General features: G+C 41.2%; 1 protein-coding gene across 3 annotated transcripts in view; it reads right to left on the bottom strand.

The window, feature by feature from the left end:
* Nucleotides 1–716: 716 nt before the first annotated feature.
* Nucleotides 717–13,167, bottom strand: part of atm (ATM serine/threonine kinase) — a 140,347-nt gene continuing 127,896 nt past the window's right edge. For all 3 annotated transcript variants that reach the window (XM_080197258.1, XM_080197256.1, XM_080197257.1), the window contains exons 61-63: nucleotides 9,966–10,029; nucleotides 7,020–7,168; nucleotides 717–2,110 (exon numbers count right to left, since the gene is read on the bottom strand). In XM_080197258.1, coding sequence (XP_080053384.1) covers nucleotides 1,930–2,110; nucleotides 7,020–7,168; nucleotides 9,966–10,029 — 394 coding nt within the window. In that variant the 3' untranslated portion in view covers nucleotides 717–1,929. The remainder of the gene's footprint in view (nucleotides 2,111–7,019; nucleotides 7,169–9,965; nucleotides 10,030–13,167) is intronic.

Genomic DNA, 13,167 nt, shown 5'->3' with positions numbered 1-13,167 from the left:
AATCAGAGCTGAAGTATAAAACAATCCCCTCATGAAAAACATAGCACAAATACATTTCTTAAAGGTTCAGTATCATCACAATCTTTTTAGCATTTTTTTCCAGCTCCCTTATTTTCCAAAGAAGTGCCTATTTCCTCTTTGTACACCTCAACTGATTTTGAATCTAGTGTTTGCTGATTACAGATCAGTCACACTTATGAAGGGGAAAAAACAAAATTAACATTATCTGAGACTTAATATTTTAGTTTCATGATACAGATCCAAATATTCTAGTTAGGTGCACTGGCTATGCTAAATCCTCTCTGTGTACCCGAACAGGCACTGGATGATGGCAACTAGGGGATTTTCAAAGTAACTTCATTGCAGTGTTAATGTAAGCCTACTTGTGACACTAATAAATAAACTTAAAACTTACATGCAATTTCCTCCAACACAGAGGATAGATTACAATGAGCTAACAGAAACAGAGATGTCACTCAATTTCCAATAAAATATTGAAGAAATAGATACAGCTGTATGGAAAGTAATCATAATTTAGCAGGTTTAAATGATCTTGCAGTTGAAAAATGATCTCTCCAGAAAATGATCTCTTATGCATAAAATCTGATTTTATGAATGCTCACACAGGTGGTAAGTTACCCTGCAGAGAAAAGGAATCATTTTGTATTGTAAAAAATGAAACCAAGTGAAAATAATGGACTCTTACTTCAGAAATATTGATGCAAATGCTTTTATTTCAGTTTTTGTCTAAAAATATATGGGGAACATTGCATTAATAGTAAAATGGCTGCAAATCCTAAATGCTAAAATGCACACTGCATTGAATAGGCAAACAGAGCATATTTTTTCAAGAATGGATAAAGTGCCTCATAATACATAATGGAAAATTCAGATAGGAAGATTATAAATTTACAGATAAAATTATACCATAAATTTATAACTTGCAGGAATAGTACAAATAATTAAATTGCAACATACACTAGATTCAAGTTTGATTTAATATCAAACTGTATCACAGACCAAAATCATTTCTTAAAATATTTCATTCTCAAAGGCAATTAGGATTGGGAAACAAATGTTGGCCTTACCAGTGACATCGACATCCTAGCAAAGATTTTTTAAAAAAATTAGTCAAAGTTTGTTAACCGTACAAAATGAATGACTTGATATTTGAGTAGTAGAATGTAGACTAAAGACAAAAAACTGTAGCAGACATTAATCTTGCAAAAACATCTTGTTTTAGATGTGATTAATTTTCAAAAAATGTTTTAGGTGATTATATGCATGAAATGAGATGCCTCTAGAAATGCAAACATTTCAGAATTATTGCTAGATGGCTCTTCTGTTACATTGTTGGAATTGAAGGCAAGAATAAATTCACTGATCCCACACCTGTGTTGGGAACTATGCTCAGGCCAGAGATATAGACTGTATCTATAAGGCCCAATTCCTTGATCCATACTACTGAGTGGGTTTCTGTTAACAGCATGAAGCACAGCCTAAAATTTGTGGTTCTGAAATACAAGAATCTGGCAATAGTGTTTAAAAGAATGGTAATTTTGTTTCTATAATAGGTTTCAAAACAAAGGCACAAAATTGACAATTAGCTTGAATTTTTTTCTAATAACCTAACCAAGAAAGTTCTTGCATCTTTTTATCAGTATGAGAGAATTGGAGTCATAATCCCTACCTTGAGTATTGGAGGGCAATACTATGTTTTTCTCATGTCACGATTAACCTTTAATCCATTAGAAATGAATCAACAATGGAAAAAAACTATTTTGCAGCTCTTGACTGACATCTAAAATTGAGGTATAGGGATTCTGATTCAAAGGTGTGATAAAATATGCACATCCATATTGTACAGCCCAAACATTGGTAGTTTATAAGAAAAACAGTGAAACATACATATTTTTCTTTCTATTTTGATCATACCCAAGGTTGCCAACCTGGAAATAGTCGGCTGAGGTTCTTTGGATCTCTGGCTTGCTGTATAAGGAGATTCACCTGTCCACCCACACTGAGGACAGCACCCTCCTCAACCCCTTTCAGCTTCTCCTGCAGCCTCAGAAGCACACGTTCTGCAACTTTATTGATGCTCTTGACATCACTATTAAAAGAAAATGTAGCAGATAAACAAGATCAATAACAAATGCAAGATACAACAACAACCTGTATTTATATAGGACCTTTCACATAGAAAGATGCCCTATGGTCCTTCACAGAAGCTTAAAATTGAGGAACTAAAGAAGGTAAGCATGCAATAGAGTTCTCTTGGAGTCAGTACTGGGCTCACTGCTTTTCTGGTATATGTTAATGAACTGAATGTGGGTATACATGGCAAAGCTTTGCAGAAGACACAGAATTTATAAACAGACTAAACAGTGAGAAAAATAGGACAAGAGGAAATAGACTAGTGAAATGGGCAGGTATGTGGCAGGTGAAATCTAAAGCAGAGCAGTGAGGTGATTGATTAACAGAAGGAAAGGCAATATTATCCAAATGGTACAATTTTAAAAGAGGCAGGGGAACACAGACTCTTAGAGGTATCCCTACACAAGCCTCTGAAGATGGCAGGACAAGTTGAGAAGCATACTTAAAAACCACGTGGGATCCTTGGCTTTATAAATTGAGACATGGAGTACAAAAGTGAGGAAGTTATGCTAAAATACTGCTTAGGCCTGAATGTTATGGCTAGTTTTGGTACCATACCTTAGAAGCGATGCAAAGACCTTAGAGAGGGATTAAATTTATTAGAATGGTATCAGGGATGAAAGTCTTAAGTCCTATGGAGAGATAAGGGAAGTTCAGAGTATTCTCCTCAGACCAGAGATGATTGAGGGGAGTTTTAATAGAGGTGTTCAAAATCTTGAAGGATTTAGATGGAATAAATAAGGAGGTACTGTTTCTAGTGACAGAAAGGTGACTAGACATTAGATACAGATTTACATAATGAGCAAAAAAACTAAAGAAGACATGAGGAATGAATGCTTATGCAAGGAGTTGCTTTGATCTGGAATGCACTACCTGAATTGGTGGTGACAGCAGATTCAGCAGAAACATTCAAAGGGAACTGGATAAGTAAACACTTGAAAAAGTAAAATTTGTTGGGCTGTGGGAAAAGATGTCTCTGTCGGTACGCACAATCTTCTTGGAGATCCGCTCCACTTGCAGCTGGCAGTTTGCGGTGTCGATGGTAGCTATGATGTGGAGATGCCTGTGTTGGACTGGGGTAAACATAGTTACATGTGCTTACGGTGCTTATACAGTTACTATGCTTACCCCAGTCCAACATCGGCATCCCGACATTGTGAAAAAAGAGCATGATGGGAATAATTGGATAATGCTTTCAAAGAACTAGCACAGGCATGATGGGCCAAATGGTCTCCAAACTATGCTCTTTCATTCCATTAAGCAATTAAGAGAGGTCACAGAAACCTTTGTCATATACATGGATTTTAACGAGGATCTTAAACAGCTGATACCATTGCTGCCAATGGTGGTGCAAAAAGAACAGGGAAGCACAAAGAGGTCAAAGGGTTGGGGAAGGCATCAGTGATAAGCTGGTGATAATGATTAGCTATAAAGAGATTTAAACACAATGCAAACTTTAAATTTGAAGCACTGATGGATTGACAGCCAATGCAGTTCTATGAGCACAGGATTGACAGGTGAGCAGAACCACAAACAATAGGATACAGGGAGCAAAGTTTTGGTTTATGGTTAGTTGAGGCTAATAAGGGGATCAGTAGGATAGTTGAGAAAGACAAGATGCCCGTGGAAAAGTACCGAGAACCTAAGCACAGCTGAAGAGTAGTTTCCTAAGGACATTTTTGCTGATCAACCTAGCTAATACAACATATCTGATTTGTCCCTTATTTTAACTAAAATAATTTCAAACAAAGACATTTATTGGAGTCTGAATGAGATGGATTTGTATGTTCAGCTGAAGATTCGTATTTGCCTTTTATATTTTACTGTATAGAAGTCCTTTTTATTACTTAACTGTTAAAATTGGGCAATCAATGAAAATGATTCTAGTATCTGGTGAATGCAATGCAAATTAGGGAGAAGACGTAAATTTGGATCATGATAAAATGATTTATTGGTAAAGTAATTAGGCTTTATTAGGCTACTTTTTATCACCCTAAGTTTTCCAATGGTCATAAAAATGCAACATTGCTTTGTGCCCACATATAAAACGTGTACTTGCAAATTGGGTGTTCTGGCCTCGAGTTCTTACAAGTGTGTATTTTGATTTTGTAAGTGACAGTGAAAAAAAATGCACCCTCTTTGCCATTTTACTCCTGATTTTTCTCTTTACTACCTGTATTTGAGGGCATTGCACTCAATGGAAACAGCTCCCACTGGACGGATGAGCATTTCTTCGGCAATTCCTATTGCCCTCAGGGAGTAAGTAGGAATGAAGGCAGTCTGAGCATGCCTGCTCTTAGTCAAATAAGCAGGTGTGAGTATTTTGCTGCTTATAAGAACATAAGAAATAGGAGCAGGAGTAGGCCACCTAGCCCTTCGAGCCTGCCCCGCCATTCAATAAGATCATGGCTGAGCTGTCGTGGCTCAGTTCCACATTCCCGCCCTCTCCCCATAACCCTTAATCCCCTCTCCTACCAAAAACCCAACAACCCGCGTCTTAAAAATATTTAGCGAGGCAGCCTCCACCACTTCAACGGGCAGAGAATTCCAGAGATTCACCACCCTTTGAGTGAAGAAGTTCCTCCTCAACTCCGTTTTAAACTGACCCCCCCTTTATCTTGAGGCTGTGCCCCCTAGTCCTACTGTCCTTTCTGAGCGGGAAGAGTCTCTCCACCTCTATCCTATCCATCCCATTCATCATCTTATATGTCTCAATGAGATCTCTCCTCATTCTTCTAAACTCTAACGAGTGCAAACCTAGTTTATTCAGCCTCTCCTCATAGCTCAACCCCCTCAACTCCGGCATCAGCCTAGTAAACCTCCTCTGCACTCCCTCCAAGGCCAAAATATCCTTGTGTAAGTGCAGTGACCAAAACTGCACACAGTACTCCAGCTGCGGCCTCACCAATGCCCTATACAGCTGCAGCAAGACCTCCCTACTTTTATATTCAATCCCCCTCGCTATGAAGGCCAGCATCCCATTAGCCTTCCTGACCACCTGCTGCACCTGCAGGCTGGGTTTTTGCAACTCATGCACAAGGACCCCGAGGTCCCTCTGCACCGTCGCCTGCTGCAGTTTTTCGCCACGTAAGTAATAGTCCTTCCTACCAAAGTGGACCACCTCGCACTTGCCAACATTAAATTCCATTTGCCAGTTCCTGGCCCGTTAGCTCAGCCTATCTAGATCCTTCTGCAGACTCTCCACACCCTCTGCGCAATTTGCCGTTCCACCAATCTTGGTGTCATCAGCAAATTTCGACACCATACACTCGGTTCCCTCCTCCAGATCATCTATATAAATGGTAAATAGCTGAGGCCCCAGCACCGACCCCTAGGGCACTCCACTAGTCACCAACCGCCAATCCGAATAGCACCCATTGACCCCCACTCTCTGCCTCCTATTAGACAGCCAATCCTCTATCCATGCTAACACCCTACCCCCAACTCCATGCCCCCTTACCTTCTGCAATAACCTCTTGTGAGGTACCTTGTCAAACGCCTTCTGAAAATCAAGAAAGACCACATCCACCGGCTCTCCTCTATCCACCGCCCTAGACACATCCTCATAGAACTCCAATAAATTCGTCAGACATGACTTCCCCTTAATGAAACCGTGCTGCGTCCGCTCTATCAAGCAATTCCCCTCAAGATGCCTCGCTATTTCCTCCTTGATGACGGATTCTAACATTTTACCTACAACAGACGTTAAACTAGACGTTATCATGAACAAAGGAGGAAGTCTTTGATTTGGTCTGCAGTCTCAACTCCAAGCCTATGCATTTATAGAGGGCCTTACCAGAAACAATGGCAGTCATTACTTTTTGAACTTCTACGTAACTAGGATATTTTAAACTTTCTCAGGTGACACGGAAGGTGAATAGCATAGATGTCTTTGAGAGGAAGCTAGGTGAAATAGGGCAGGATTGTAACCTAGTTGGGTTGAATGCCTGTCATTCTGCCATAAATTCTATGCAATAGGAACAAGGATGAATTCTTGGCTTCATCAGAGGTTAATCCCATTTTCATTCTTTTGTTCATTTATGACCAATCACCATATGCCAAAATAGGGCCTCATTATGTACTACAATTGATAAAGAAGTAGAGTGAATGGATTAGAATACAGAATTGTTTCTGAATTGAATGCAAATATTGTTGTTTTGCTTCTGGTCTCTGCTGAGCACATTTTCTGATGACATCGCAACACTGGAAACATATTAGGCTAAATTTTGAAGGCTGATGGGGTTGGGCAGAAAAATCACTTTGGGAGAATGATGTTCTGATTTGCTGGCAGGTTCTGAGTTGTAGATGCAATGGACACCCACCTATATGTGACAGGTAGCCAATAAAGAGGTCTGTTAAGGCCATTGAAAGTAGGTAGTCTCCCAGTGACAGATCAAGGGGTGGAGATGTCAGTGCTCTATGTCACTTAACATTGTATGCCTACCCCTTCAGAATTTTGAAGGTTCTGAGAGGGCACCTTCACCCTGAGGTGCCTGCTAAGCCTTTTAGATGCAATTTGGCAGGCTGATGCACTTTTAGTGCAGGAGCGTTGGCCCTTCAGTGTTGGAAGACCACATATTGGCCAGCAAGTGTGCACTCTATCCACTGATTTGCCTTTCATTAAAAAAAAATTGTAGCATGTGTCACATTGATGCCTTGCAAAATTAAGAACATGGACTTATCCTGACATGGGTGTTGATCTGAAAATTTAAATCTGGCCCACAGTTTGAGACATCAAGTGACACAAACCAGCAGCCTTAGTGTTGTTCCTTAGCGTAGTGCATAACAATGAGTTGTCACATTGGAATCATATAATCGTTAGTGTTGCATTATCATAGCTATCTTAAATTGATAATAACTCTTACGTGGTATCTCCATCACACTTTGTCTCAGCTCCAGTGATAGTGGAATTCAGTGTGGAGTGGAGGTCTGCATCTTCTTCAGGTCTCTGCTGTAGGTAAAGTGCTTTTAAAGGATTCATAGTCCAGTCAAAAAGGGGGTCATACAGCAGCACCTGGAAAGTACATGAAGAGGAGAGTTTAAGAGATAATTCTACATGAATATCTATAAAAGCACTTCTTGGGGAACTCTCCTTCCCAACATTTTAAATTGGTACAGCTTCAAACCTTTGATACTTTTATTGGTGCATATTACCCTAGAACAGTAAACAAAACAGGTAAATGGGCAAAGAGTTTATGGTTGTAATGACAGTGAAACTGCGAGCATTTTCCATCATTACTCTGACTGACACTCTTCAAATTGAGACGTTGCTAACGTCACCTGCCTGAAAATGCATTAGCATAGAAATTTAGGGTGAAAATGATCTAGATAGGCACTGACAGTGCTGCCGTTGCTCTCCGTGCAGCTGTCAGTCTGGTTGTAGGAAGTGGCACATTTCAGTCACCACCTCCTTAGTGAAATACAGGCACCTCACACATGGTAAGGTCTAATGGCCAGTTGGTAATAAAGAAACCAAGTCTCCACTTCTTTTGGATAGAGCTTTATTCCCAACTCCATTATCACATTTCCCCATTATACACATGCAGTGATGTGCTTCATCAATTAAACTACAATTCCAAACTTAAACACCCGCTGAGTATTAACTATTCCAACCCTAACAACACATTGCTCCTGGCTAGAACAGCTTTCTAAATACCCAGATAGGTAAGGCCTTCTAACCCTGTCTAACAGGGTTAGCTTCAGAAAGAATGTTCCTCATGATGGGGGGAATAACCGAAACAGTTTTTACCTGACAGGCCTTCCAAATCATCACACCTCCAGGTCAAAATCCAGTGCCACTCTCTTGTGAATCCAAATGTTTTTCAAACCTCCTCCATTAACGTGCAGTGCTTTCGCTAGCTCTGCACTAGATAAAGAACACTGAAAGTATCTCACAGGAAGAATGGTGGTCACCTCTTTAAATAACACTGCTGCGGCCCCTCATTTGACTGAACGTGTGTTCAGTTGGTAGTAATTAAGAGAGAGGATTAAGGAGACTTATGTGATGCAAAATGGTAAATCACGAACCAGCTTAGCATTAGAGGCTGTTTAGAATCCATACAGTGCAGAAGGAGGCCACTCAGCCCATCAAGTCTGCAGTGACCAGAATCTCACCCAAGCCCTCTTCCCATAACCCTACATATTTACCCTGCTAATCCCCTGACATTCGGGTCAATTTTGAATGGCCAATCAACCTAACCTGCACATCATTGGACTCTGCACCCAGAGAAAACCCACACAGACACGGGAGAAACTCCACAGACAGTGACCTGAGGCCGGAACTGAACCCAGGTCCCTAGTGCTGTGAGGCAGCTGCGCTCACTACTGCAGCACTGTGCTGCCCCGTGCTACAATCTTCCCATTCTCCATGCTTCTACAGCACACAAGGCATGCCAATGCTAACAGGTTGTGCCGTGCCAGAAGTGGATGAAGAGCCATAGCCAAAATTTTATGAGTTTCATGCTTCCATAACACTCGTATTAACAGTGCTATGAAGCCAAATTTCCAAGCCTAGAGAGGGTGATCAAAGGTTAGGTCTGAGATGGATTTTAAAATGGTTTTTGACAATGACAGAGATGGAGAAGTTTAGAGAGGGTTCCAGAAAATTCATATTAAAGTGGCTGAACACTGTCACCAGTGCTGAGTGAAGGGAGCATCACAAGAACAAGAAGTTTGGGAGAAGATAGAGAGCTGGACCAGATAATTGAAATGGATGGGGGAAGCCCAAGGAGGGATTTATAAATGAAGATAAGGACGCTGTATCGAATATGTTGGAAGACAGGAAGCTCATGTAGAGAATAAGAACAGATGCTAAATAACCGGGATATATTGTTGAACAGAATGTCTGTAGCAGTTTTGGCTAAGTTGGAGTTTGTTGATAGTGGAAGATAAAAGACCAGAGAAAAGATTGTTGGGAGTATTCAAATGTGATGGTGACAAAGGCAGTGGGTTTGAGGTAGAAGTGGAGATGGACCAAGTTATGGAAGTGGAAGCAAACAGTCTTGGTGTTGAACAGGATGTAAAGTTTATTCCAAGATAAACCAGGAGACAAAAGTGCAAATGATCAGCCCGAGAATGTTGCTGGGGTACAGGGTGGATTCAACAGCAATGGAGTGGAGAAGGTGATGGGGCCAGAAGTGATGATGATTATACCCTCACAGCGTTGAGCTGGGTAAGGTTATAGCTTGAGAAAAGTTTTATGGCAGATGAGATAATGGAAAATACAAAGGCAGTCAAGGGGCCAAAAGATGTGATGAACAGGTAATGCTGGGTATCATCGGTGTGCATGCAAAAGTTGACATACTTGTGGATGATGTTGCTAAGGAAGAAATATGATAGGAAAGATGAAGTAAGTCACCATTAGAATTCGGGGGACCCTAAAGGTGATGACACAGGGGAGGAAAGAAAAATCTTTGCTGAAAATATGCTGTGCTTGGCTGTTTATGAATGAAACCATGTAAGGATTTACATGGAGATGAATGAAGGGAGAAGCATTGAAGAGTAAATTTATGATCAAGCATAATGAACAAGAGCAAGAAGTGGGTCTCATGGATGAGATGAGCTTGAAGAGGGTAGGATGGGAGTAAGAGAGTAGAAAATGCTCAACTCCAGACTTGAAGTGGATAGAAGTTTTGAGGCTGAAGGATGGGTAACTGCATGGTTGGAATCGATCCTGGACAAAAATAAATCCATAAGCTACTTTCATTTGGAGTTTGAAGCAAGGATGAAAGTCAAGTGTACTAACTACTAGTATGTCCATTTGGCATCTCTTCAATGGGAAGATGCACATAAACTTAATAAAGAAAAGTTACCTCAACAATAGTTAGTAAGGCTTCTTGGGAACTTCTCATAACCTCCATTGTCTTCTCACAACACCTGAAGGATAAGAGGATAGAAAATGTTATGGGGGACACAGCACACCGTCTCCTTTCATTTCTGGATTTTAAATTTAATTTGAAGAGGGTGATGAATTATTATTTGTTACCTCAAGTTTCATACACATTAACAATCGACAACAAAGTACACTCTAATTTGACGTTAATTTGCAATCTGAAGAGCTTCTATAATTGTTAATATAGAAAATTCACACGAATATAGGAGACTGTTTTAAATAAAGTTCAGGAGCCTTGGGACGTCCCTGGGAATCAAGTGATTCCGATGGACCTTCCAACATATTTTCTGGCTCACTTGTTTTACTTTTGAGCTTCTGGGGATTCCCTTGAATGTTTGCATAAGGATGTGCATGTTATTGATGTTTTTCTCTTTTAATCCACAGGTGCTTCAGTCCGTCTTGTTGCCCAACAAGGGCATACACGTGATGGGTCATACGAGGGCTGCTCTTGGATATTTCGAGAGTAGCCTAGTACTTCACATCATTAATGTACGCTTAAACTGGACCAGATGCTGGGCAACACAACAGCTCAGTGACTATCACTGTTTGCTGTGCAGATACATGAATTTGGGCCAGTGTCTGCAGGAGTTTGCACATTCTCCCCGTGCTTGCGTGGGTTTTCTCCGGGTGCTCCGGTTTCCTCCCACACCCCAAAGATGTGCTCTTAGGCTGACTGGTGTAACAAATTGTCCCTGAATTAGTCTTCCCTCAATGTGAAATGACATAAGTATAGACAAGGGTCATGGGTAGAGAGGGGACTCAATGTTAAAATGGTGGTGTGGGCTCGTTGGGCCTGTTGCCCGTGCTGTGTTATTCTTTCTTCTTTGAATGCATTGGAAATCATGTTTTAGAGGCACTCTATCAACTGCTGGACAGAGAAAGGAGCACTGTACATTGTTCAGGTCCAGAATTTACCATGACAGAAAATGCTCAACCATAAATACAAACTGGCAAAAGATAAGACTGAAGCATTTGCAACAATCTTTAGCACGAAGTGCCAAGTGAATGATCCATCTGGGCCTCCTCTGGAGGTCCCCAGCATCACAGATGCCAGTCTTCAGCCAAACTGATTAATTCCATGTGCTCCTATTTCTTATGTTCTTATATCAAGAAACGTCTGAAGGTGCTGGATACTGAAAAGCTACGGGTCCTGACAATATCCTGGCAATGTTACTGCAAAATTGTGCTCCAGAACTTGCCATGCACCAAGCCAAGCTGTACCAGTACAATTATAAGTGTGATTGTGGCGCATGTGCAGTGAGGACTGTCTGCAGCCATTGTCCAGATTGCCCCTAGTGGACGTGGTTGGAATGGTGCAGCAGATGGATCAACAATCCCAGTTTCAATGTGGAGGGGGGGAAGCTGCAATGCTGCTCCCTATTGTTCACTTCTCTCCTGGCTCTGCACTGCAGTTTTTAAACAAGAGTTCATTGTCACAGCAGCACCTTGACCTTAAGTTTACTGGCATCTACTCAGTGATGTGGAAAATTGCCCAGTTATGTCCTGTATACAAAAAGCAGGACAAATCCAACCCAGCCAAATACCACCCCATCAGACAATATTCGATCATCTGCAAAGTGATGGAAGGGATCATCAACTGTGTGATCAAGTGGCACTTACCCGGAAATAATCTGCTCTGGGTTCCACTACAGCCGCTCAGCTCCTGGCCTAATTACAGCCTTGGTTCAAACATGATAAAAAAACTGAATGCTAAAGCTAAGATGAGAGTGACTACCCTGGACATCAAGGCCACATTTGACTGAGTGCGACATCAAGGAACCCTAGCAAAACTGGAATCAATGGGAATCAGGTAGAAAACTCTCCACTGGTTGGAGTCATATGTGGCACAAAAAAAGACAGTTGTGGTTGTGATTCCAGGACACTGTTGCAAGTGTTCCTCAGGGAATTGTCCTAGGTAAAACCATCTCCAGCTGCTATCTTCCTTCCATCATAAGGTCAAAAGTCAGAATGTTTGTTGATGATTACACAATGTTCAGCACTTTTGTAACTTCTCAGACACCATGTCCAAATTCAGGAATATTTAAACAATATCCAGGCATGTACTGACAAGTGTTAAGTTCTTGTATCGGCTTCAATGTTGATAACCCCACAAATATGTAATGCTGCTACACCTGCTGGTCCCTTTTTGAGCTTGACTCTTAATTTTCTTATGTCTACACTTTAGTTACAACTGCTTCCAGAGGACTATGGGCTGCTTGGTTTAGATATTTAATCAAACTTCCATGCTGTATATACCTGCCACTTGAAGTATTGAAACCTCATCTGTTCCAGGCTGTCATCTCACCTTTTGCATTCGTGCCTCAAGTGCCAAGCGATGACCATCTCCAACAAGAGAGAATATAACTATCGCCCATTGAAATTCAATGGCATTACCATCGCTGAGTCCCCCACTATCAACATCTTTTTACCATTAATTTACCACTATCAATTTTACCATTCATTAGGAACTGAACTGGACTAGCCATGTAAATAATGTGGCTAGGAATCCTCTAACAAGTAACTTACCTCCTGACTTCCCAAAGCCTGTCCACCATCCACAGGGCACAAGTCAGGAGTGTGATGGAATACTCTGCACTTGGCTGGATGACTGCAGTTTCAACAACACACCAGAAGCTTGACATCATCCAGGACAAAGCAGTATGCTTGATTGGCACCCAGCCACAAACACTCACTCCCTCTACCACTGATGCACAGTAGCAGCTGTGTGTACTATTTACAAGATGCACAGCATGAACTCACTCAGGCTCCTTAGACAGCAGCTTCCAAACCCACAATTGCTAAAAGGACAAGGGCAGCAGCACATGGGAACACCACCACCTGGAAGTTCCCCTCCAAGCCACTCATCATCCTGATTTGGAAATACATCATATGAAAATATATATTACTTCTCTATGGTTTGCCTGCTGTTCTTTCACTATAGCTGGGCCAAAATCCTGGAACTTCCTCTCTAAACCACATCAGGTGGACTGCAGCGGTTCACGTACCACCACCTTCTCAAAGGCAATAAATGCTGGTCTAGCCAGTGGCGCCCACATCTTAAGAATGATTTTCTTTTAAAAGAGAGAAAAAATTCCATTCCTGAATAACTATTCTCACCTCAT

This window comes from Carcharhinus amblyrhynchos, chromosome 10, assembly GCF_965287045.1.
Source record: "Carcharhinus amblyrhynchos chromosome 10, sCarAmb.v2.hapA, whole genome shotgun sequence".
NCBI classification, from domain to species: Eukaryota; Metazoa; Chordata; class Chondrichthyes; order Carcharhiniformes; family Carcharhinidae; genus Carcharhinus; species Carcharhinus amblyrhynchos.
The sequence above is the reverse complement of the archived record's forward strand: the minus strand, read 5'-3'. Positions and strand labels throughout refer to the sequence as shown.